This window comes from Sciurus vulgaris (assembly GCF_902686455.1).
Source record: "Sciurus vulgaris genome assembly, chromosome: X".
In the NCBI taxonomy this organism is placed as follows: Eukaryota; Metazoa; Chordata; class Mammalia; order Rodentia; family Sciuridae; genus Sciurus; species Sciurus vulgaris.
The window spans coordinates 122,978,339-123,004,806 of NC_136471.1; the positions used below are offsets into that span (position 1 = coordinate 122,978,339).

Genomic DNA, 26,468 nt, shown 5'->3' on the forward strand with positions numbered 1-26,468 from the left:
GAATGAAAGGGAATCATCAAAATGAGCCTGATGCAGTTCCAGTTCTACCACTGGGGTCCATATTTGGGCCTCAGAATGACTGGCCGGCAAATGTTGGTGAAGGTCAGGTGGGGCCTAACGCAGGAAGGGAAGCATTTTTCCACCTCCAGAGTACACAGAGCCCTATGTATTGCTTGTGAAGAGCATTGACCTTTAGCCTTTATTTTTTTGAGTTTGGAGATATCTAACAAGGCTATCACCCAAACATGAATAGTATGTTTTCCAGTTTAATCAACTAGTTTGGAAATGTTGGGGGCATTGATGGGGAAAGGATAAGTCTATAGAAGCTTTTCATACTGTGGAAACTAAGCACCAGATGTATGTATTTGGGAACCCAGAAAGATGATGCTGAGGTTTGGTTCTTTCATTTTGCCAAGAAAGCATTAGTCCCAGAAGACTGTAATACCTCAAATTAACCACTTAATATATATATTATTTGCATTGCATTAAATGATAATTGGTAACTATTCAATCAACCAATAAATACTTGAGTACCTGCTATTTAAATACAAGGCTGCCTGGGCACTAAGGCCCTCTTATAGGCCCTGCCTTCTATTGGCATTAGATCTGTTTGAGCCCTTTAAAGCAGCAAATGATGACTGAGTGGTAGAAAGTAATGCTAATCAAAAGAAAGGATCTTCCCCAGGACTGGCCTGTTGGGATCGGCTCCATAAAGGAAGATGGAATTATCCATTCCTTGAAGTTGGATTTTTATTAGTCAGGGGAGAAGGTGGGCAGGGAAACCACATGGATAGTATTGACAGTTATGTGTAAACCAGCCTGGCTGCAGTAGTGTTTCTTCTGGGAAGAAGGAGAGTTGACTTGGAAATACAAGTGGGAACCAGATTGCGTTTACAGGGGATAGATTTGTAGTTTATTCTGTAGTGGGAGCCATTGATGGTTGACATTTAAGTGACATGATCACAATTAAAAATTAGGATAGCTTTGTGGGACCAATTAGAGGAAAGGAAGCTAGGTGTCAAGGAGTTGGGTTATTTGATACTTGAGGTAAGAGAGAGAGCCAGAATTAAGTTGCTCACAAAGGATTGGGGATAAAGGAAAGGATGTAAAAGCAGCAATACAGGAGAATTATTGCTAGACCTTAGTAACATCTTGGCTGTGGGAGCAGGGAGGAAGAGAGAATGATATGTTAGTTGTGAGGTTTTTAGGGTTGGATGACTGGGGTAAAAATGACCTGAGTAGAAATGAGCATGTCAGCAAAAGGAGCTGGTTTAGGGGGGGAATGTGATGGATTTAGTTAAGCATGTTGACTTTGCGATTTGGGCATACATCCCTGTATCAGTGCTGGATGTCTGAAAATAGAGGTCTGGGGCTCCAGAGACTGGCAAGGATTGCAGATAGAGATTAGGAGTTCCCTGGAAGCAGTGGCAGGAGAGAAGGTTGCAGAATTGGCATCTGCAGACCTGGGTTTGAGTGCTGAATCTTCAGCTTCCAGGCTGAATGGCTTTCTGTAACTTACAGACTCTCTGAGCTTCTACTTCCTTATCTGTGTTTGCCTTGTCTTCCAGAATTCTGTCAAACCACTTAGTGGGCTTCAGAAAACAATACTAATTGAAATGCTTATTATTAATGTTGTTTGCTTAGAAGTGGCTGTAGGGTCAGAAAGAAGATAATCTTTACCATAAGAAAGGGGATGATGAAGCCGGGTGAGGTGGTACATGCCTGTAATCCCAGCAGTTTGGGAGGCTAAGGCAGGAGGATCTTGACTTCAAAGTCAGCCTAAGCAACTTAGCAAGACCTTGTCTCAAAATAAAATGTAAACAAATATATATATATATATATATATATATATATATATATATATATAATAAAATATAAAAAGGGCTGGGCATGTGGCTCAGTGGTTAAGTGTCCCTTCAATTCCTGGGTACCAAAAATAAAGAAAGAAAGAAAAAAACAAGGAAGAAAGGAAGGAAGGAAGGAAGGAAGGGAGGGAGGAAGGAAGGGAGGGAGAGAGGGAAGTGAAGATGAATTTAGGGCTCAAGATCAAACCCTGAGCCAGGTATAGTGGCACACGCCTGTATTCCCAGTGGCTCAGGAGGTTGAGGCAGGAGGATCCCAAGTTCAAAGCCAGCCTCAGCAATTTAGTGAGGCCCTGTCTGTAAATAAAATATAAAATAGGGCTGGGGATGTGGCTCAGTGGTTGAATGCCCCTGAGTTCAATCCCCAATACACCCCCTCCACCCCTGCAAAAAAGATAAAACCCTGGCAAAGTCCACAGTTAATGGAAAAGTGTGATCTTGCAACATCTCAGAATCCAAGGGAGGAACAGATTTTAAGCAGAATGTCTTTAGGCCCAGCAGCAGAAATGTTCTTTGTACATAGATCAGCCAAGGAGAAAAGGGCATTGCAGAGCGGGTGGCTCTCTTGAGGGCTGCTTTTGTAGCATTTCTTCATTGCTTTGAATCAAGGAGGAAGTTATTTGTACCCGAATGTTTTGTTAGTGCTTTAGACAATTGAAGCTGTCCAAATGTGGGTTTCAGTGAATAGCATAATATAGTCCTGAAAGTCATTAGAAATCATCAGTGTTAGCTATAAATAAATCTGTTTCCTCTTAATAAAGCTGTAATTTAAAATTATTGTAATATTAAATTAGAGAACATGACTTTTTTCAGATCTCATGTGGGCAGCTACCAGCATCTGTCAGCCAACAATAATTTAGAATGAAATCAATTGGTCCAAAACTAAGTTGCTGATGTCAGTTTGAGATATTGTTTGCATCAAACTACACGGCCATATTTCAAGTAACATAATAGAAAACATGGAACAGCTCCAACATAGGCCTGCACATGAATAGAAAGGAAAATTAAATTGTCCAGTTTTCTCTTGCTGATACCATAATCTCTGTTCCGATTGAATGGGAGATTATAGGCCACAGAGTCAAGTGCCATAACATTTACTTTTATTATGCCATATATTGTAGTTCCCACCACATGGCAGGATTTATTGTTATACTTCAATACCACAGAGAAATTTTCAGTGCCTTTGCCTCTAGAGCACATAGCAACAGACCTCCAGATAGGAGGCAGCCTGTGAACTAAGCCACCTAGTTTCAACTAATTGACTTGGAGAAAGTCCTTCTCATTCCTCCTTAGTTGCTTGGCATCTTTGAATTGGTTTTTTCCTCCATTCTATTCAAGTCTCCTCCAACTCTTCTCATTTCCTTTTTTTTTTTTTTTTTTTTTTGTACTAGGGATTGAACCCCAGGGGCCCTTAACCACTAAGCCCCAGCCCTTTTTTATATCTTGTTTAGAGACAGGGTCTCACTGAGTTGCTTATCTCCTTGCTTTTGCTGAGGCTGGCTTTGAACTTGTGATCCTCCTGTCTCAGCCTCCCCAGCTGCTGGGATTACAGGCATGTGCCACCACGCCCAGCCCCATTTCTATCTCTTTATGTCAACACCACCCTCTCTTTAGCTGATGAAAGGTGAAGATTTCCCCTTTATCTTCAACTTGACCCACCGAGCACAGTTTACACTGTAGTCAGTTTAGGGGCCAAGAGTTGGTACCTTTAAGGTTAAATTTGGACCATGAATATGGTTCAGAAGATATGAAGGCTAACTTCAACTTGTCATTAGATCTCTTATGGATGCCTGGGGACTGTGGTTCATTTGGACCAGGAAGTGTAAAAGTATTTCCTTATGCCCTAGGAATTTTTTTTTCTTGATACAAGGCACTTTTTGAATTTGATAACTAGATAAAGTCCAATATGAGTCTTTTATATCCTCAAAAAATGTTTCATTTAAAAATTATTCATGCTAAGGTGATTTCAACATTGATGTCATAAATGAGCCTTAGCAATATATAAAAATATTTCAAAGTATAATTTACCACAGAAAGTAACCTCCAATTACTTGTTACATTTTCACAACTTTTTCTTTTCTTTTTTTTTTTTTGCCCTAGGAATTTTTAATAGCCATTTGATTTGGGAATCAATTGTAAAGTTTCAAAAATTGAATTGTGATGATGATTGCACAACTGTGTACATTTACTAAAAAGTATTAAGATGGGTGAATTTTATGGTAAATAAATTATACCTCAGTAAAACTGTTAAAAAGAAAAAAAAGGGAACATTAAAATTTTCCTAACACATTAAGGTCCCAGCGTTAAAAATAAATAAATAAAGAGAAAAATCTAAATGTGTAGGGTTAAAAGTGTGCTTCTGCCCCACTTTACAAAAACAGTTGTGAACAATAACTGCTATCCTGGTGTTTCTGTGTGTAAACCAGTTTTTTATACATAGAGTTATATCTTGGATATGTTAAGAAAGCTCTTCAAAAACTCGTAGAGGAATCATTTGGGGATGAAAATAAGTCCCCTTAGAGCTATGTGTTTTGTTTTACATGGTTTTCTTAAATGGAAGCCCACCTGGACATTGATATGTAGCTGATTATAGCTGTGGCGATAGAATAATCCCAGAGTGTTGGGAAGGTTTAGGAGTGTTCTATAAACATATTGGGGGGTAGAACATACCTTTAGAATCTGTGATTCCTCTTTGAAGTACAGCTGCAGATGGTTGCCTCTGAGGGATGTAGCTATGTGTCTGATAGCCTGGTGCTGGAATCATTGCTCCAGTACAATGGAGAGAAGATCCTCTGTTTTTCTCTCCCCTCTCCCAGCATTCCTATTTTCTAATGTTTAAATACTATAGTGGAACACACAAGAGGAAGGAAAGAAGGAACAGATATTCATGGATGCCTACCAGATATTTGGCACATTTTTCTCTTCATCCACAACCTGTGAGGAAGTGGTATAATGACTTGTGTTTTTAGAGTAAAATATACAGGGAATAAAGAAAACCAGGTAACTTGGGCAAGGTTAACCAGCTAGTAAGAAGCAGAATGGGGCTGAACCTAGTAACGTCCAAACTTTCAGTGCAAGATGGTGATCTATATCAGTAGTTTTCAACTGCTCTCCTTAAGGGACATTTGGCAACATTTTTGGAGACATTTTTGATTGTCACATCATGGGGGTATGATGGCTACTGGTTCATAGTAAGTACAGGCCAGGGGTGCTACCTAACATCTTACAGTGCACAGGGCAACCCCATGAGCAACAAAGAATGACCCTGGCCCAAATATGGATAGCACAGAGATCAAGAAATCCTTGTCTGTGTCAAGAAGCTGATGGTAAATTGGGAACAGATGGGCTGTTTTCCCCGACTCCAAGTACAGCCTTGTGTTCCCTGTAGTGGACTAATTTCCTGAGAATCTATATAAAACCTACTTTGAAAATAATTTCAGAGCTTTTGGAAACTAGTGACTTCATGTACACAAGAGTAAATATATATTAAGCAATTCACTTAAACATCAACCAAGGACAAAGCCATGACCCTGGAGAGAGAGCTCTTCCTTGAGCTTGTGGCAAGTTACTTGCCCTAGAAACAGTGATATGACTTGAACTTGATTTTCACACAGAGCATTGTACTTCAGGTTAGATATTCTCCAGTGGTTTGAGAGCTGGTGTTTTAAGTGGATATTAAGTAAAAGGTCAACAAATAAAATGTGATCGATGCTAAATTCTAAATCTGTATTCTGTATAGTAAAGCTAAACAGGACATATATAAAGCAATTTAATAGTGACCATTAGTAGAAAATTTTTGTGACTGATACCAAATCTGCAAAAATAAGGGGTTAAAATCTTACCTTAATTTGCAATTTCTACCTTTTACTATGAGAAATCATTTCCAGGTGTTTCTTGGACAGAGTTTGCAAGATGTCTTCTATCCCCTTATTTGGATTATTGGTTTTTCTGCCCTGCTTGTATTATAATATTACATTAGAAAAGTTTATATTAAATTTCTTCTTTTGGAGCTAGACAGCCAGTTATTGGTCTTTGCAGCATTTCAGGTTGTTGAGCACTTTCTCAGGTTTCATAGAACATAATGTGCCCTGCTGTAAAGAACCCCATGAGTGACATGTGGAGAGTTCCAGATAGACTACTGGATAAGCATGTATGTGAACACCTCCCCACTTCTTGGGGATAATTGCTCAGGCAAGAGAACTTAACATTTGGGATGCAGTCACTGCTCACTTCTACAGAAACTGTCTCCTTACCAGTGACCTTCAAACATGGCCTTTGGGACCAGAGATGTGCTTGGCGTTTCCCAAGCCAAGAAATGGCAGATGCATTTGCTGCTGTTGTACAAGTCTGCATGTGAGAGTGTGGGGTGTGCATGTGTGGATATGTGCAGCTCTAGCACCTATTAAGGGACACAAGTCACAATCAAACTTAAATTTCCATCAGGAATATTTGAGAAGCACTCTACATGTCTCAAATGTGGTAATGAAAAGGAAGGAGATTGTACTGAGCATCAGACACTATTCCATGGAAGCAAAACAGGCTGCAATGCTAATTAATCGCTTGTTAACCCCCACATTTTTGTTTCCTCCTGCTGCTTATGGAGACTGACTTAATTCAGAACAGCTGCTAGGCCTGACCCCCCCCTGCCAGCCCTGCCTTGAGCCTTCCCTGGTTCCCACCCCTCAGGACTGGCAGTGTAGGTATTCCCCTGAATAAAACAGATCAAGCTGGCCACCAACACTCATTTCAAATGGTGTCTTTCAATCCTACAGGAATTGGGCACATGTGGAGGCCTCATCTTTCTGGGTCCTTTCAGGGGCCTGATTCAGTTTGCATGGTGGCACACACCTATAATCCCAGCAGTTTGGGAGGCTGAGGCAGGAGGATCCTGAGTTCAAAGCCAGCCCTGGTAATTTAGCAAAGCATTAAGCAACTCATTGAGACCTTGTCTCTAAATCAAATATAAAAAGGACTGGTGATATGCTCAGTGGTCAAGTACCTCTGGGTTCAATCCCTGGTACCATAAAAATAAAGGGCCTGATCCTGGATATAAACTGAGCATTTCCACTTACAGACCTTCCCAGTTAGAGACATTGGTTTTCATCAGAATACAGGTACTCACTCCACCTCTGCACCCCCAACAGGGCAGACTTGGCCTTAGTAGGTCATCTTGGGGACTGGGCTTGTGCTTAGTTATGGGGGGGGGTTCCATAAACATCTTTTACCCCATCACATCAGATGAGTGTAAAAGCAATAAACGTTGGTAATGACAATAAGAAATGTCTCATGAAGACTATAGAAACACAGGAAAAGGTCAAACGAATCATAGTGGGGAGACCATGACAAATGTTACCTAACCTCATTGGAGTGATATATTTGGTGGTGTGACTTATTCTAGGACACAGTGTGAACAGTGCCATCCTCCCAAGCCACCTCCACCTGTCAGCCTGTAAGGAGGAATATAATCATCTGGGGAGGGTTGGAGGGATACATTAGGTGTGGGGAACATCAGTTAAGATGGCTCTTGGTTGATAAACCAAAGTTAGCAAGCCTCTAGCCTTGTCCAAGTTTCTAGATCATACCTTAACATGGCTAGAAGAGAATTTTGACAATTTGCTTCATAAAGTGATAATAATAAAATACTTACTAAATTATATAATGCCTAGTAGCCATTTGGACTTGCAGCCAGCCTCAGAAAAGCTCACCTGTGTGCCAAAATGGTGTGTCCTCCCCCTGTATTTTGATTGCCTACCCCTCCGTGAAGGGCCTTCACAATCTTCACCCAGCACAATGGCTTGAGTGCCTCTACCTTTCCTATGTGCTGAAACCCTTTTCAGCCTTTTCAGGTACAAATCCAAAGACTACTACAGATTCCAAGTACTCTGCATACAACAAAGACACTTATATAATAGCCTTCACTATATCCACCATGTACTCCACAGAGGCCTATGAGTTGCAGGTGAATGTGGAAGCAAGATGGGAACAGGTGATAGTCAGCTCTCAGATTGCACATGGCATTTATTTGGATGCTCTCCACTCTCCACCCACTAGCTGTGGGCTCATGGATTGGCAGAGCCCAGCATGGCTTCCGTTTTTCTTGCAGATATCCAGAGGGATACACAACCTGCCAGAAAATCATGCTCAGACACCCCTTTGTCAAACTAAAACCATATGGACAAACTATAATTTATTAAGTATGTTGTTTTATTATTATTATCACTTAATGAAATAAATTGTCAAAAATCCTCCTCTTGCCATGGACTCTTGTTAAGGCATGGTCTGGAAACCTTGGCCAAGCTTAGTAGGCTGCTAACTTTGATTCATGAAATAAGAAAAGTGATTAGCAGTTGAGGAGCGAGGTCGGTGGGCGCCCTTAAAAGGTAATTGAATCTGGTGGTGACAGGCTGAGTTGAAGGTTAACAAGGTGCCCTGATTTGGAACCAAAAGAAGCCTGTTCCATATCTTTGTGGTAACCTGTGGTAATACTCTCCTCACGTTCCCAGGCTCAAGTCATCCCTCTCTGATAGTTTGTGCTCTTTGGAATTTCACAGATCATTTACAAAAGGCCTTTTAATTGGGGGGAATTGCGAATTTTTATTTTATGATTGAAGCATGTTTGAAAAAATGTTATCTCCTATTATTAGAAAGGGTATAATCTCCCAAATTTAAAAATTGAACAGATTAAGCTTAATGGAAACTCACCATGCTCACCTTTTTCTCAGTGCTTTATGTACTGGAGATAACTTTGGCATGAACACATCGATTCTTGGGGCAGTATTTGAAAACCACAGGTCCAGCTCATGTCTACAAAGGTGAAAGGTCAGAGAAGAGAAGAAATGTGGGGCAATCAGAGGGCTCCATAGGGAGTTAGGTGTTGAAGCATAACTCAGGTGAAAACCCATACCATTAGCAGCTCAATATATACATACATATATGGGGGGGTTGCTTGTAATTTTTTTAAAAATCAGTCATGGAGGGGTTGGAGCCACCTCAGTAATAGAGTGCTTGCCTAACATTTGTGAGGCCCCGGGTGCCATCCCCACAACTCCCACCCCCGACACACATATACAAAGTTAAATCAGTCATGGAACATTAGATTTTTTTTTTTTGGGGGGGTGCTGGGGATCGAACCCAGGGCCTTGTGCTTACAAAGCAAGCACTCTACCGACTGAGCTATCTCCCCAGCCCTGGAACATTAGATTTTTAAGAGCACTTAAAATGCTTTTTACCCCAGTTGTCTTTTTTCTCCCAAGTTTTACAAATGAAGAGCTACTCATCTAGTTACCAAGACTGGGGGATGGGAGCCTTTCAGTCCCTCTAAGCAGTTCAGGAGGCTCTACTCCTACAACTCCCAGTAGAGTAAGAAGAGCTCTGGGCTTTGGGACAGGAGCTCTTTCCTCCTTGAGTTTTGTAGTCAGCATAATTTCGGCTTCCATATAGTTTTTAAAAATATATATATTTTTAGCTGTAGATGAACATGATACCCCCATTTTATTTATTTTTTTATGTGGTGTTAAGGATTCAACCCAGCACCTTAAGTGTGCTAGGCAAGTGCTCTACCACTGAGCCATAACCCCAGCCCCCCAGGTAGTTTTGAACATTAGGATATTACTGTTTCACGTATGCATTAACATTTCATGTTTTGAGTGTCCGTTTCTTTTTTAATCTAAGTAAGTGCTATCAAATAAGATGAAATGACACGTACATCTTGCTGTCCAAAAAGCAAACACACCCTCTGTCAAGGCTGCTTGTCCTTGTTGAAGCAGGCCATCTGGCACACCATTGCATCTCTCTGGGTCTTGGGTTTGTTTTTGTCTTTTATTTTATTTTATGTCTTTTCTGTTTGTGTATTTGTTCATTTGTGGTATTGGGATAGAACCCAGGGGCAAGTACTCTACCATTGAGCTCCAGTCCTAGGTCTTAGGTTTTCATCTTTCAACCAAGGGCTTGAATGAAATGACTATAAGGAGCCCCCTCCAGCCTCATAATCCATGTTTCTCTAACTCCCATTTCTTTTAGCTGCTTTTTGGACATTTAAAAAACTATTCTCTTATTAGCCTCTGAATCCTCTTTAAAATTTTGTAGTTTGTTCCGTGGTTTGTCTCTGAGCTCAGTTTCCATGTTAGTTTCTTTCTTTCTTTCTTTTTTTTGTTTTGGTACACTCAACCACTGAGCCACATCCCCAGCCCTATTTTGTATTTTATTTAGGTACAGGGTCTCACTGAGTTGCTTAGGGCCTCACTAAGTTGCTGAGGCTGGCTTTGAACTCATAATCCTCCTTCCTCAGCCTCCCAAGTTTCTGGGATTACAGGAATGTGCCACAGCGTCCAGCTCTGTGTTAGTTTATTAATCTGTAGATAATGTGATCCTTTCTAAGGTCTAATTGAGGGTTTTCTTTGGCTTACTGATTTTTACTTATAAGAATTTTGCTGGCCCTATGGAAGTGTAGGTAACTGATAAGGAATATAAGCATGACTTTTTATAGATTTTTAAATTATTTACTCATCCCTTTTAAAAATTATTTTGATTATTTAAAATGCAGATTCTTACTGAGAAATGTAAAAGGATAGAATGTTAAGTATCCTAAGTTTGAGTTATTAGAGCAAACCCTGATACAGAGATGAGATAGTTCCCGAGTCATCAAGGAAGGCATGAGATATGTCAGATAAACTGTGTAGTCTCCGGTATGCTTGGATTTGAATGCTTGCTCTGTAAGTTCTGTTAACTAAACAGTGGGTTTCTAATTCTTTGCTTCCAATGAATTTGGAAGAGATACCCACCGAATTGTTAATATGTTGTTAAAAATAATTCTCAATAATGCAGGATCACTGAATTTGAGTATATAGTTCATGAGGTCAGAGAACTGAGTGACATTGTAATAACAAAGTTCTTTCCATTCTCACCTATTTCTGTTTCTGTGAACAAAGTTTCTTGGCACTTACATCTCTAAAATGAAAAACAGGGTCAACATGAAGCCATTTCATTTTGACATTAAGTAATAATCATCCAGACTCACCATTAAGTATTGGGGAGAGAAAAAGCCCAATAAAATTCTACTCTTCTATGCTTAAAAATTATGTATAAAGATGCATGGTATGTATGCATGCATATAATTTGATCATTTCTATGCTACTAATAATTTTAATAACTCAGTCCAGAAGGAAAAAGTATTTTTACACTAACAGCCTAATGATTTCAAAAAAGAAAAAATATCATAAATTTCAATTTGTATACATTTTTTTATTGTAAACAAATGGGATACATGTTGTTTCTCTGTTTGTACATGGAGTAAAGGCATACCATTTGTGTAATCATAAATTTACATAGGGTAATGTTGTTTGATTCATTGTTATTTTTTTCCCTTCCCCCCACCCCTCCCACCCCTCTTTTCCCTCTGTACAGTCCTTCCTCCATTCTTGCCCCCCTCCCTAACCCTAACTCTAACCCTAACACTAACCCCTCCCACCCCCCATTATGTGTCATCATCCACTTATCAGCGAGATCATTCGTCCTTTGGTTTTTTGAGATTGGCTTATCTCAATTAGCATGATATTCTCCAATTTCATCCATTTGCCTGCAAATGCCATAATTTTATCATATATACATTTTTATATCAGAAAAAAAGACGATAACATTATTAACAAAAGATTTAAAAGCAGGTTGCATTAGAATAAATTGAGGACCAGATGATGGAAAATAAGAAGTCAAGGAGGAAAAGGAATGATGTAAAATTTCCAGCTGTTAAAATCTTATAGTATTTTTAAGTGGACAATAGTGGTCAATTGCTGTGTTATTAAAAAATATATTGAATGAATACATTTAAGCAAGCAACCTAAATTATATTTTGAAATGTCAACATTTAGCATACTGCAAAAATTACATCTTGTGTAACTAAAATTTATGTAAAATTTTAGATGTCAATTTAAGGTTGTGAGGGGAAATACATGGGTTTTCACAATTATTTTAGGAAGTACACAAGGCAAAACAGTCTGAAAACCACTGGCCTCAGAAATATATCATTTTATGCTTTCACAAATATTTCTGTGGATTAATTTCTAGAAGCATTATTGATGTATCTGAAGGTATATGTATTTACATTTTGTAATATGTATTGCTAAATGGCATTACAGAAAGGTTGTGTCAGTTTATGTTCCTGTGACTAATAGTTCAACAATTATTTCCAATAAAGAAGTATATAATTTGTTAAAATGTTTTGCATAGCAAATTTGGACCTATAGTGAGCAATTTTAAAGGAATGCAAATGTAGAAATCCACTTTTTCCCGCTTAACATTGCTTGTCATTAGTCCAAGAAAATCACTCCCTCTCCTAAGATGTGACCCCCTATTAGGTTCCTGTGCTGTCATTGCTAATTTTATCTTTTATCTTTCTTTCATGACAACCAGCAGAATTTGTAATTATACATATAAATGTGTGTCTCAGAGGGTTCTAAACTATATGTGGGCAGGTATCATGGCTATTTGTTCCATTCTTGTATCCCCCTATGCCTTGCCTGGTGCCTGGCTAATAGTATATGTTCAGTAAATATACACTGAATGAATGGACTGAGTGTAAATGAAAAGAAATACCAAGATGCAGGGTTATAATATAGATCTTTGTTGCCACATGTGACTATTTAAATTTCATTTAAATAGTTATACTCGTCCATGCTCCATATACTCAGTAGTTATGTGGGGCTAGTGGCTGCCATATTGGATAGTACAGATAGAGATGACTTCCATTGTGACTGCAAATTCTTTTGAAAAGCACTAATAAGAGCAATTTTGCTTTTATTCTCAAAACTATCACTTTGCCTGGCATGAAGTAGATACTTAATAAATGTTTGAATTAATGAGTAACTAAACCAGCTATCTCCCTCTCATTGTTTTTTTAAATTTTTCTATTGGTTCTTTTTAGTTTTATATAACATTAGGATCAGTTTTTAAAAAAATTTTAGTGTAGATGGATACAATATCTTTATTTTATTTATTCATTTTTGTGTGGTGCTGAGGATCAAGCCCAGTGCCGCAGGCATGCTAGGCAAGTGCTCTACCACAGAGCCACAATCCCAGCCCCTAGGATTCATTTTGATATAATGATAAAAGCATGGAATATAATTTGCTCTAATTCAATCTCCAATACTTCTCCTTTCCCTTCCCTGCTCCCTTCGCTCTACTCTACTGATCTTTCTGATATTTATTTGTAGGTTCTAAAAATTAGTGTCAGGCTGGGGAGGTAGCTCAGTTGGTAGAGCGCTTGCCTTGCAAGCACAAGGCCCTGGGTTCAATCCCCAGCACTGCAAATAAATAAATAAATAAATAAATAAAAATAAAATAAAAATTAGTGTCTTGTGGATATACATGATGGTGAGATTCATTGTGGTATATTCATAGGAATGAATATAGGTACATAGGAATGAATATGTACACAGTAAAGTTAAGTCAGATTCATTCTGCTGTCTTTCCTTAATCCCATCTCTCCTCCCTTCCCTTTATTCCCCTTCATCAATTCCACGGATCTTTCTCTTGTTTTTTTTTTTTTTTTAAACACCTGCCTTTTTTGGATTAGCTTCTGCATATCAGAGAAAACTTATCACTTATTGAGTGATGTGTAAACTTACTTTGTACCTAATACCCATACAGTCCCCCTTACCTTGCCTGATAACTTTCATTTCTTGCCAGAAATTTCCTCAAAGAAGCCAGTCCCTTTTTCTGCCCATTTCAAAACATATTTATATGAAATAAAGAAAAAGGCAAGTTTGTTATTAGAGTCCAGAGTAGTTCTTTTCACAGAAGACAATTATTGTTGTGGAAACAGTTCTCAGAATTCACAGTTGAATGAATAGTGCAGAAATCCTGCCATCTGTTTGGTGTTCTGTCTTAGAAAGAATCCCATGGACATAAATCTGTATGTAGGAGCCATGTCATTTTCTGGTAGGGTCCTTAAGCAAAAGTTTTCTAAACTCTGACCTTCCATCTCTCCCTTCATGGGATAGAGTAGTGCCCATACAGCATGGGTTTTTGTGAGGATGAAATGGACATGTGTATGTGTGAAGCAGGGAGTAGTGGGGTGACTGGCATGTGGGTTTCAAAACTCGTGTACTCTTGGCAACTTGTGTCCTGCAAACTTCATATCTGGATTATAAATACCAATGTAAAACTAATCTGCACTATCCCTAAACACTTTGGAAGGTCTATTTTCCTGAAGAGGCTAATCATTGCTAATTTTCCTGTCTGTGACTGAACTAACACAGGTACTTATTTACACCCTAATAATGGGCCCATCTTGTGGCCTGCACAGATTTCCACCTTAGTCAAATGACTAATGTGCATGGTGATATTTTCCTTCTGCTGTCCAGAATGCCTTATGATGCTGCTTCATTGCAGAAAAAGTACCTGTAGCCCTATGGGTTTTGGGTTTCCTCATTTTAAATCTTAAAAAAAGGAGGTAGGAGGATTCCTAGCTTTGCTCTTAGATCCATGTTCTCAAATCCCACAACTCCATTAATAGAGTCTGAAAACAAAACTCTGCCTAGATGATTTTGAAAGGGTTTTCACATAATCTCTCATTTCTAAGAGAATAACCCCGTGAAGCTGATGGCTCAGATAATTCTCTTATTGTTTTATGATGGAAAAAAATTGAAGCCCAGAACAGCTGTTTGTTAATTTTTTCAATAATCATCTATTGAACACTCACCACAAGCTAGGAATGATAGTAGACCTGGGAAAACAGAGATAAAAGCTACCGTTTATTTCCCGGCTGGTGGAGGAGTCAGATAAATCAATAAGGAATGTTAGTACAGGGCACTAAATGCTGAGATCAGAGTGATGGGTGAGTAGGGAAGCACCCAATCCAGGCCTTAGGGTGCAGTCTGACTTCTTGGAAGAGGTCTCAGTTGTGCCCAGCCTCTATGGCATAGAAGGAGTTAGTTAGACATACTCAGGCACTTGATACATTTCTCTCTGGTGGCAGCACATGGAGTGGCAAGGGGCATAAAGTGAGAAATGTATTACAGTGGTTCCAGGCAAGAAATTCGGGCAGCTTTAATGATCTAAGACAGGGATATGGAGAACAAGGAATGGCTTCCAGAATTATTGGGAGGTAGTGATGTTGCCAGGCTTCAAATGTAACAAACTTCCATCATAGGGCTCCTTTTCAAGTCCAGAGCAGTGAGCTATAATGAATCAACAGGGCCATTTAAGAGTTCCCAAATAGTTCCACTGGCGACAGCTGACCTGTCTCAGACTTTTGACTATTCCTTCTCTGCATTTTCAGTGGATGTGCTTTAGGTCACCTGTGGTCACTGGTACCATTCCTCCCATCCATGGAAAATGAGGCTACATTTTCTAATTGAAGTAAATAGGGTGTGACCGAAGTTCATGGAAAATGGGCAATTCCTTGTGCCATGAAGAGCCCAGGGCCTTTTCCAAGCCAATTCTATCATGTCCAACATCAATTATCCCCATATGTCTGTAGAGGGTTTTTCTTCCAACTTTCACAAGAGCCAAGAGCCTCTCATCCTTATGAAACTTTTAAAAAATGCCCCAGCACTTGCCAGTTTAATAGTTTTGGACTAGTTTGTGGGCATTAAAATCATTTTCTATTAGGAGGAAAAATTCCCAGCTAGGCTGAGAAAGCTCATATCAAGTTTCAACTTGATTCATTTCAAAACCCACCATGAAAATTGGGACATTTTCTTTGCACCACAATGAGTTAGTCATGGAAATTCTACCTTAATCACAGCTGCCATGGCCACAGTCATGAGGAGCATGCTCTGTGCCACTGAAAAGTTATGTGACAGCATTGAAGAGTTTGTCCCCTTTACTATCAGAAAGCAGAAGTATGTTGCAGTTTGTGGTCTGTGGAAGTATAATGTGAGGTTCCTTTTTCAGCAAGTGACCTCATACATGGTGTGTGGTTTTTTTGTCTTGTTTTGTTTTGTTGTGGTGCTGGGGATCAAACCCAAAGCCTCGTGCATGCTAGGCAAATTCTACCACTGAGTGACATCCACGGCCCACATCTTTGTCTTTATGGCAGTTCAGTGTGGTTCTTGTTTCAAAAAAGTGCTCTTTAAAGCTAAAAATGTAGAAAGTGAAACTTGGTTGAAATGTTTATTAGGAGGCTAAGAGAAGCTCCTCCTGAGGGACTCTGACCCTCCTCTTACTCTCAATGACAGAAATAAGGCAGTCATCTCGGCCATCTGTCGTGGAGATGCTTGCTAAGTGTGGCCAGGTGCCAACATGCTTGGGTCTATTTAGTGCAGACCTTAGCCAACAAAGCGAAGTGGGCAGCCAAGCTTTCCCTGGAGCCATAGCACAGAATGCTGCCTTCTGCCCTGACACTGCTGCCTCGTGTTCTGCTAGAAGCCATCTCTCTAAGCTACACTCCTAAACTAAAAGCTTTCCCTGAGATGGTTTATTCATTTATTCTCTCATTCCTTCACTAATAGAATATCTGGGTGCTTTTTTTTCCAGGAATGTGCTAGACTTTGAGAATGCAAAGATAAGTTCCTGACCTCCTGGGGCTCACAGCTTTAGTGTGGGTGACAGACACCATGCCTCTGAGTCATTTTGAAAGCATAATTCATTATAGACTGCCACCTCAAACATTGTCAAACCCTAAGCTCCCAGGTGGACTTAATTATTTGAGTAGGCTGAGAAGGGTGGGTGGGGAGTGAAGAGGCTGTCCTCCCTAGAATTGCAGCAGAAGTTTCCTGATGTGAACTTGGCCATATCTATGTGCCAGTGGACATGCCAAGTCCATCCCAAGGTGGGCACGAAACTGTCCCATCTGCTCCCCTCACTCCATTGCCCCTCTCCCATGCTATTCTGCTTGCTAGGTCACTCCTCTCTCCAGCTGCAGTGTACCTGACTTGTTGCCAATCACCCAAGCTTTTGGCCACCACTTCCAGCCAGTGTTCCAGGACCTATGTCACCCCCCAAATCAGGCCAGTACTCCTCAGCCTGACACTGGAAGACCCATCATAATAATGAGATTACCCCCTACAACTTTTCCCTACAGGCTCTCCACTCACTGGGAACACCCTAGAATGTTCCACCATTCACCCAGTGGCTTCCCCTCTCCATACCTCCACTTGGTCAAATCCTTCCTTATCCCTCCCTCCTCTCAGCCTCTACCTCTGCTGAAGCAGTGCTTTTCACATTTTGCTACATATCATATCACTCAGGGAGACTTAAACCTACCCATACCCAGCCTTCACACCAGATCAGTTGAGTCCGTCCATGGATCCATGGAGTGGGATCCAGAGGCAAGGTGTGTGTGTGTGTATGTGTGTGTGTGTGTGTGTGTGTGTAATTGTCCAGGTAAGTCTGCTGTGCAGCCAAGATGGAGAAACAGTTAGTTAATCTTTAATTGTTCTTTGATCACTTTATCCTGCTCAGTGTTTGCTTCCAAAGCTTGTGTTAGTTTCTCGGATAGGGTGATGATCTAAGTTGTCCAGCTCAGTCCCAGGAGCTCCCAGCCAAGGCCCTTGGCAATGACCTATTCACTGGAACTTTTAACAGCCTTCTCTTCTACCTCCCTCTGCTGGCTGTCTGCTCAGCATCTGCTCCTCAGGCTTCCTCTCCTCTCTTGTCCTCTCCCCTCCCCCAGGCTTCCTCTTTACATTGTGCTACCTGCCCTCCCCAACCACCTTTACTACCATCAGCAAACCCATCCTGTCCTGGGCCTTACTCCCTTTTTCTAGAGCAATCAGGGGTCTCCCTAAACTCATTGTATGTAGAGTACATGCAAGGATATTTGTTCAGCAATTTTCTATAATAGCAAAACATAAAAGGGGGAATGATTTGGACACTAATTATCCAACAATAAGAGATTGAGTAAATAAATGATCAGTGGCAGTGTTATAGATTATTACAGCAATCAAAATATTTATGAAGAGTTTTTAGATACATGGCATGTAAGGTTAAGTGAAATAAACAGATTGCAATATTACATATGCTATGAGCTATGCTCTCTGTTTTAAAAAGACCTAGAGGAAAACATACCAAAATACTAACAGTTGTTGTCCCAATGTGGTAAGATTATAGTTGACATTCTTTTGTTGTTAACAACTTCTTCTTTTTTAAAAAACATTAGGTATTGAGCATGTATTGCTTTTGTGATCAGAGAAAAACTGATTTCAAAGAGTGAGGCAGGGGAGAGGAGGGATAGGAAACAGGAGGGAACTGTGGAATGAAATTGACCAAATTATGCTATGTACATGTATTAAGATATCACAACGAGGGCTGGGGAGATAGCTCAGTTGGTAGAGTGCTTGCACACTTGTCCCTGGGTTCAATCCCCAGCACCGCAAAAAAAAAAAAAGATATCACAATGAATTCTACTTTTGATACCCCGTTTACTGGTGACGAGTTCTGCTCCCTCTAATGTTGAAGTTTGAACACTAGAGAAGCATACCAAGGCAAGCATATTAAGCAGGTTTTATTTAAAAGTAGTAATAATACAGACTTCTCCCGGGAGGGAGAAGGGGGCCATGGCTAATGTTCTAAAGTCCCAAGAAGTGAGTGCACCCTACATCTTTTATAGGTTAAGGTCTCTTTTGTTCTCCAGTTCTCTCCCCTTATCTCTCCTTCCTGCCTACTGACTAGGCCTAGTTTTGCAGGTGAGATGCATAAAGTGAGAAGTGGATGGGCAGGGGGAGGGCCAAAGTGATCGGTCAGGCAAGGGCCCAGGGGGCATTCATTAGCAGCTCCTTGCCTGCAGTCCTTGATAAGGGCAGGTAAATTTGGTAATCTATGGGCTCTGGAGATCCTTGACATTTCATTCTCCCAGGGGCAGTCTCCAACTTCCAGAAGCAGATGGCTTTCATGGCCTCCATTTCCTCAATTTGACCCAATCCCCTATTTCTACACTAACTGCCTGTCCCCAATTCTAGCTTCACTTTTATATATATATATCTAAATGTACCAATAATATGTCAAAATGAACCCCACTGTTATGTATAACTATAGTGCACTAAAAATGAAAATAAACAAAACAAACCAATAAATAAATAGAAGGAAGACCGGTAGAGTAGAGAAAGGGGACGAGGGAGGAAAGTGGAAGTACTGGGGATTGAAATGAAGCAAATTATATTCCATGCATGTATAACTATGTCAAAATGAACCCCACTATTATGTATAACTATAATGCACTGATAAAAACATCATCTAACTAAAAAGATTGAGGAATGTTAATGTCAGATAATGACCTTTTGCATCAATCCAACTGTGTAATGGGAAATTTCCATTTCAGACAACATGGAGTTGGTAGAGATAAGTCCTGGGGTGGAATATGAAGGAGAACCTGTTAGGAATATAAGATCATTTAAAGGGAAGGCCCCTGAGGAATGACCAGTTCAGTGAGCCAGTTCATCCCCTGACCCAGATTTTCATGGCACCCCATGGAGCTGGCTGGAGAAGTGGGTCTCTTTATGACTCTCACCCAGGTGCTAGATACTAGTGGGCTTCTGCTTGGCCTCCAGGTACCACTGATGTTTTTCTCTGAGCTATCTTTGCAGATGGTTAACCTTTGATTATTCTTATCTTGCCCTGATAAGAGGAGTAAATTGAGTTATTATTCATTCACCAGGTACTAGAATAATGTCACTTAATATAATTCCAGGTATATTTTAATGACTTCTCCTGACCAGTGACTTGTGCTTTGTTTTGCATAGTCCACTAAACGAAATAGTTTGCAGATAACACCTGCCTGCTCATTAATAGAACAAAGCTGTCACACAGCCTAACTATTTATTATAATCATTGGCAAAAGTTCTCCCCCAAATATAGGGGGCAGGGCACCATACATAATTTTATTTTTAACTTCCCTGTCCTGAGCCAGCATATTTGCAGTTATGGCAGTTAGGATGCTTTCAGCTGCAAATACAGAATATCTTATAGAAATTCACCAAAATAATAGGGATTTGTTAAAGCCACATGACAAGAAGTCTGGGCACTTGGTCATTGCTTGGTTGGTGGGGAGCTTATTGGGGTTGTTAGCTACCCAAGCCCTTCCCATTTTTTGGCTCTTCCACCCTCAAGATCTCCCCTCACGGCCATGCCTCCTCTTGTGGTCCTAAGTTGGCTACTATAACTCCAGGTATCCTCTCATTACCCAACAGCTTTTCAAGCCAGAAGGCAGAGAAATGTAACACAAAAGACCTTCTTCTCACTCATCCCTTTCTAAACAGAGAGGAAATCTCTTTCCCAGAAGCTCTCAGTAGACTTCCCTTTATTTCCCAGTGACCCAAAGTGGGCTACATAGCTGCCTCTAGACCAGTCATAGGCAATTGTGGTTCAGCCCAGGGACTGGGCACATTGTTCTAGAACAAAACTGGGGCTCTGTTAGAAGGGAGAACGGGGAATGGTTTGGGAAGGTCATACCTGCCATAGCATTTAAAACAGTCTACTTAGAAGAAATGGTATTGTCCTAGTCAATAGCAATAATGGTGCTCAGGGTCAGCCCCTTTCTGCTAGCCTTTCCTCTGAGCATCCCACACACATCTGTACTTGGTTTGTAAATCCCCAGATCTCTACAGAACTTGATAACCCCTTGGCATGATCATTCATTGAAGAGGTTGGTAAAGTCAAGTCAGAGGCCTCCCTCTGGACATGTGTTAGACACATGAATGATCTTCTATTTCTCTGAGCATCAGTCACTGGGATGTAAACTCTCCAAGGACACGGCCCATTTCTGCCATGTTCACCGATGTAGCCTCAGGATCTAGTTGCTCTGAATGGCAATGGAAAAAGTGGATGAACAGACTGATAACTGCAGAATATAATGATGACCCTGGAAACAGAATGGGGCTGGACTCTGTGAGTTATTTGGAGAAGTATAAATTTGGTCTTTTCTCTAAGGAGTATCCAAGCTAACATTAGGGTAAGAGCTGATAACCAGACTACTACTGTGGCACAAGCAGAGAAGGAGCCTACCCCTCTTGTCTTCTGGAATCAATGACCAGCATTCATTTGCCTGAGGCTGTTATACCTTGTGATAACTGCCTTTTGTGTTGAGACTGCAAGAATGTTTTATCTACTAAAATGGACTTGGATTTGTGGAAAAAGAGAATTCTTCCTTTCATCTTCTTTCTATAGCTTTTTAAAGATTTATGGATGTAGTTGTTGAAGGGAAAAAGAAAAATCATGTTTCTCCCGCTTGCTAGCTTGTTAAACTAAGGAGAAAATGATTGTTTCATTCGGTTTGAATCATCTTTATTGAATGGCCAAAGGATGTAAATGGCCTTTGTAAAAGATGAAGGATAACCCAGATGGAAAGAATGATTTTTAAGAAAAAGTGGTACTTGTGACATAATATAAGAACCTTTCTCACTCCTGTTTTTCCCTGTAATAATTGACTTTATTTTCGTTTTAGACCTAGAAGGTTTTGACTCCGTGGTATCATCTACTGAGAAACTCAGTCACCCAACCACAAGCAGACCAAAAGCTACAGGGAGGCGGCCCCCATCCCAGTCGCTCACATCTGTAAGTGTTTTCTCCTCAGGTCTCCTTGCTTCTCTACAGCTGAAAAGCAAGAAGTATTAGAGATTCTCGCCAAGACTCTTCTGCACATGACTGATTGGAGACACCCCAGGAAAGGAAGGCCATGAGATACACTGCTAACTAAATGTGATTTGAAAGTTGTCTTGAATGAAGCAGTATTTCTTTCTATTTGTTCTTTGTGTTTCTGCCAGCAAGATGGCACTCTCTCTTCCTACCTCCCCTCTCTCTCCTTCTAGACTGATTCTTGCTTGAACCTGAAATAAAATTGGTAAGAAAAATATCATGTTTTATGGTGGGAAAAGGAAAATGAGGCTGGTTTGGTCCATAAACAAGACAAAAGATTTACTAAATTAAGATCTGCCACTATACAGTGCTGGACAATGGCCTTTGTCTCCCAAAGCTCTGTCATCTGTACCCTTCCATGGAGTGTCATATGGACCTTCAGGAAGTTGTTTCTAAACTTATGAAGCAGCTGGTTATATAGAAGACACCAATGGGAACACACATAACTCACAGAAATTTTTGTTTCAGTCATTTGGAGTAACTTCTTATTGTAAACCTGTTACTTTTACAAATTTTAACAACATGATGTGTAAAGAAAGTAAATTACTTGTAATCCTGCCCCCAAAACCAAGAACTATTAACCTCTTGCTATATGTCCTTATCTTTTAAAAATTTCTATCTATCTATCTATCTATCTATCTATCTATCTATCTATATATATATATATAATTATTTCTTCAAAAATGGAGGTTATGGGCTGGGGAGATAGCTCAGTTGGTAGAGTGCTTGCCTTGCAAGCACAAGGCCCTGGATTCGATCCCCAGTACCACAAAAAATAATGGAGATTATATAGTTCATAATTGTTGTGGACCTTGATTTCCCCACCTTAAATTGTACACCCTTCTCCCCAATCATTACCCATTCTTCCAGAACAACTTAATGGCTGCCTATTCTCCTAATGTGTGAGTATATGGCAGTTTATCTAACCAGTGTACTATTACTGGATATTTATGCTGTTTCCAGTACTGTAGAATAATCTTGATACTGTCCCCAAATTATTCATTAGGCACAAATTTCGTGAAATTGGGTCAAAAGGAAATGCATAGTTTGCTTTTGCCATCGGTCATAAATTTCCCCTTCACGAAGGATAAATTTACCTTCCATAAGCAGTGTGTGTGTGTGTGTGTGTGTGTGTGTGTGTGTGTGTGTGTGTGTTGGTTTGTTCAATCTGTCATTTGTCTATTATATTTCTAATTATCACATTGCCTTGTCCTTGCAGCTCTAAGGACCTAGATAACCGAGGAATTAACCATTTGTAGGTTCCTCAGGACACTTTCCCTTCTCACCTCATCACTAATCCCTCATAAGCTGTCTCCATTTAGAAGAAAAAGAATGCCACTTCCTTTGAGCCTCTTCTCTCATATCTACTGAGTCTGGGAGTGTGGTTTAAATCATCCTATTTTTCCTCTTTGTATGAAAGAAACCTAACTTTGCATTGACACCTTTTTGAGAGAAAGACTTGAAAAAGCGGCTTCCTTTTTCACTGTTCTGTAGAGTTCTGTGGCAATGCTGTCTTTTTTTCCTCTCTCCCTTTCCTCCTCCTCTCTTCACACCCCACCCCAACATGCACGTATACACACAGTCTAGTTCATTGCTTCTTAGCATCTTTACATTTCAATTTCTCAGTTCTACCTCTTCTGCCTTCTCTAAATCCTTCATCATTTTTGTTTTCTTTCCAATTTCTCTCCAACTTTTCAAGGTCTAGAGAGCCTTCTGGGTTCCAGAATTAAATGACATAGATTCAAATTACCATCCTCACCTCAGTCCATGCATCCCCTGCCTGGGGGTTGTGTGTACTTTGGGGACCAAGTAAAGGCATCTCATCCCTCCCACTTTTAGACTACATAGTTGTTCATTCATGCAACAGATGTTTATAGACATCTGTCCATGTGGACTGGATCCTGTGCCAGGTACAAAGGATCTAACCGGGAATGAGAACTACACAGCGACTGTCTCCAGAAAGCTTATGGAACAGTGACTGAAAGCTTGGCATTTTATAGGGAATGATTCTACTTACTTATGACAACAGGATACATTTGTGCTTTAATGAAGTATAGTGACCATGTTCTCTTCCCTTCATTCTCATCTGTTCCCATTTGGATGTGTATATTGAATTCCTATTTACTCTTCTTACAGTTAGCCCCTGTGGATTTTCCATAGCAAAATGGAATTGGTGGATAGGGACATATTACTAAAATGCCACTAGGGGAATGATTGAGGAAATGTGCCTGTCATGATTCCTCGGCCTGCAGCCATTCATCCTAATTGAAGCTATTTATGTTTATAGGATTCAAAGAGCAAGGTTTGATTGGCAGCTCATATAACACAGGTTATATAGGAGGAAACAGGCTTTTTGAATAAAATCTCAAAATGAAAGGATCCAGGCATTGTGTGGTGGTTAAGCAGTTAAGCCTAGATTAATAAGCAAGCTTGGTTGGGGGTGTTATTTTAGGTAATTGGATTTTTGGATTAAATGAAGATTAACAAATAAGACCTCTTAAAGCAAACACTTTGTTTAAAAATTCCCTAAAATGGGGCTGGGGAGATAGTTCAGTTGGTAGAGTGCTTGCCTCACAAGCACAAGGCCCTGGGTTCTATCCCCAGCACCACAAAAGAAAAAAAAAATTCCCTAAAATGTATTAGGTTTCTGCCTTAGTAAGTAAACAGAAGAAAACAAACAATATTTGTTGGTATAATTTTTCCATAATGCCTTCAAATGGTGATTCTGAAAAGGATTTTTTCTACCACAGGGGTAGAAGGCAGAGGGATAAGGCTGAATATGAGCTCACTCCAAGATATCTCTGGAAGATCTTTATTTTAAAAGATTCCTTGCTGAGGGAATTCTTATTTTCATTTGTTTTGTTCTAAAATAGACCAATTCTAGCTCAAGAATAATTTCTGACCAAGTGAATTCTGGTGAATTGGTCCCCATTCATCTGCTTTTTGATCTTCACAGTGATCTTCACAAGGAGGCAGAAAGGGCAGGGGTGTTGTCCCATATTTTACTCAGAGATGCTCCATTCTGTAAATATGCTTTAGCAAATACAGACTCCAAAATGGGTATAAACAGGCAACAGTAATGAGAGCAAAGATTTAGCTGCAGCTGCCAAAGAAGAAATTGGCTTATTGTGCTATCAGGCAGGGCTGTGCTCTCGGCCTGCAGAAACTCTAGTCACTGGATGTATTAGTCAGTTTTTCATCACTGTAACAAAAATACCCAATGAGAACAATTTAGAGGAGGGAAAGTTCATTTTGGCTCCTGGTTTTAGAGGTTTCGACCATGGTGAACTGGCTCCATTTTCTAGGCCCAAGGTGAGGCAAAGCATCGTGGTGGGATGGTGGCAGAGGGAAGCTTACCTTATGGTAGAAAGGAAGTAGAGGGGCCACAGGGAGATGCATCCTTCCAGGGCATGCCCCCAGTAACCTGATCCTCCAGCCAACCACAGCCCACCTGCCTATAGATAACCACCCAGTCAGTCTCTTCAAACTAAGATGGACTGATAGCTCTCATGATCTAATCATTTTTACCTCTGAATATTCCTGCATTAACAAAGGAGTTTTGGGGATACACCTCCAAACCATAACTCAGGACCACTGGCCTGATTTAGTGATCCTGATACAGGGTTGAGGAAAAGGATGAGGAAGGTGAAGGAGGGGAGCATGAGAGGCAACCCATGTTGACTATGGATTCTTCCCCACAGACTGCCAGCCCTGTGAGGGCAGGGACCATGTATGCCATATCACCAGTAAGTCTACAGTACCAAGCTCAGTTCTGGACATAGTAGCAAATGTTTGACGAATGGAAGGAGCAGGAAAAGATAGACCATGGATGCTTGCATGGATGAAGTGATTGATTGGCATTGGCATAGAGATCCTGGTTTAGGGAATCTTGTTTCTTAATCTCAGACCTGCCAATCATCAGCTCTTACTATCTCTAGTACACAGATAATAGAACTCTCTGCCTCACAGGGTTTTAGTGGGGAGACAGAGAAAACAGAACCGTCGAGTGCTTTGAAAAGCATACAGCATCATATTAACAAAAGCTGTCAGCTAAGGTATGATTCTGACAAAAGCATTTTTTTTTGGCTTTATCCAGTCCTCCCTTTCAAGCCCCGATATCTTTGACTCCCCAAGTCCCGAAGAAGATAAAGAGGAACACATTTCGCTTGCGCACAGAGGAGTAGACGTGTCAAAGAAGACTTCAAAGACTGTTACCATATCCCAAGTGAGTGACCAGCCAGGGCGAGTTGTCCCTGCCCTTTCATGCATACACTAACAATGGGTTATAAACCAAAGCAGGATAAACAGACAGTTGCAGGTGTTTGTCATTCTTTAGTAACAGTGATTACTATAGTCATCAAGTCTCTGAGGCATGTTGCACAAAGTGTCCCAAACTGAGCAGAATCAGTGAGCTACAAATTCACCTATTTATTTACTACATTTTCTCTTGTGGTGGAGCCCCTTTTCAAATTGTCACATACACACACACACACACACACACACACACACACACACACACACTGCCCACAACCAAAACAACTTTAAAAGCCTTCATGTTTCTAGAGAGACTATAGTAAATATTAAATGTTGTGTTCTTCTCACAGATCTTGTCTTTTCTGTTCCGAGCTGGCCAAAAATTTTAATTAGTAGTTTATAATATGGTCTCTTAAAGAAAAGCTGATTTTGATTCATGTTCTAGAATGAATTTATAGTCTAAAATATTTTAATTTCATTTCATGCCCAGGAATTAGTATGGACACTAAATTATTTGTGAAAAACAAAGAAGACGTTGTTGCTAGGCACAGTGGTATGTGCCTGTAGTCCCAGGATCTTGGGAAGCTATGATAGGAGGATAGCTTGAGCCTCAGAGTTGGAGGCCAGCCTGGGCAACATAGCAAAACCTAGTCTCAAAAAAAAGAGGGATGGCTGAGGGTATAACTCAGTGGTAGAACATCTGCCTAGCATGCACAAGGCTCAGGGTTCCATCCCCAGTACCATACACAGAAAAGACATTGTTAGCTACTGCGTGCAACTTTTAAA

At 40.3% G+C, this 26,468-nt stretch overlaps 1 protein-coding gene across 10 annotated transcripts in view; it reads left to right on the top strand.

The window, feature by feature from the left end:
• The window catches only part of SH3KBP1 (SH3 domain containing kinase binding protein 1), a 336,822-nt gene that overhangs the window by 301,512 nt on the left and 8,842 nt on the right, over window positions 1-26,468 (top strand). For 7 of the 10 annotated variants that reach the window (XM_079122896.1, XM_079122898.1, XM_079122900.1 and 4 more), the window contains 2 exons: window positions 21,238-21,347; window positions 25,525-25,653. In XM_079122896.1, coding sequence (XP_078979022.1) covers window positions 21,238-21,347; window positions 25,525-25,653 — 239 coding nt within the window. The remainder of the gene's footprint in view (window positions 1-21,237; window positions 21,348-25,524; window positions 25,654-26,468) is intronic. The other 3 variants (XM_079122902.1, XM_079122897.1, XM_079122905.1) reach the window with 2 other exon arrangements.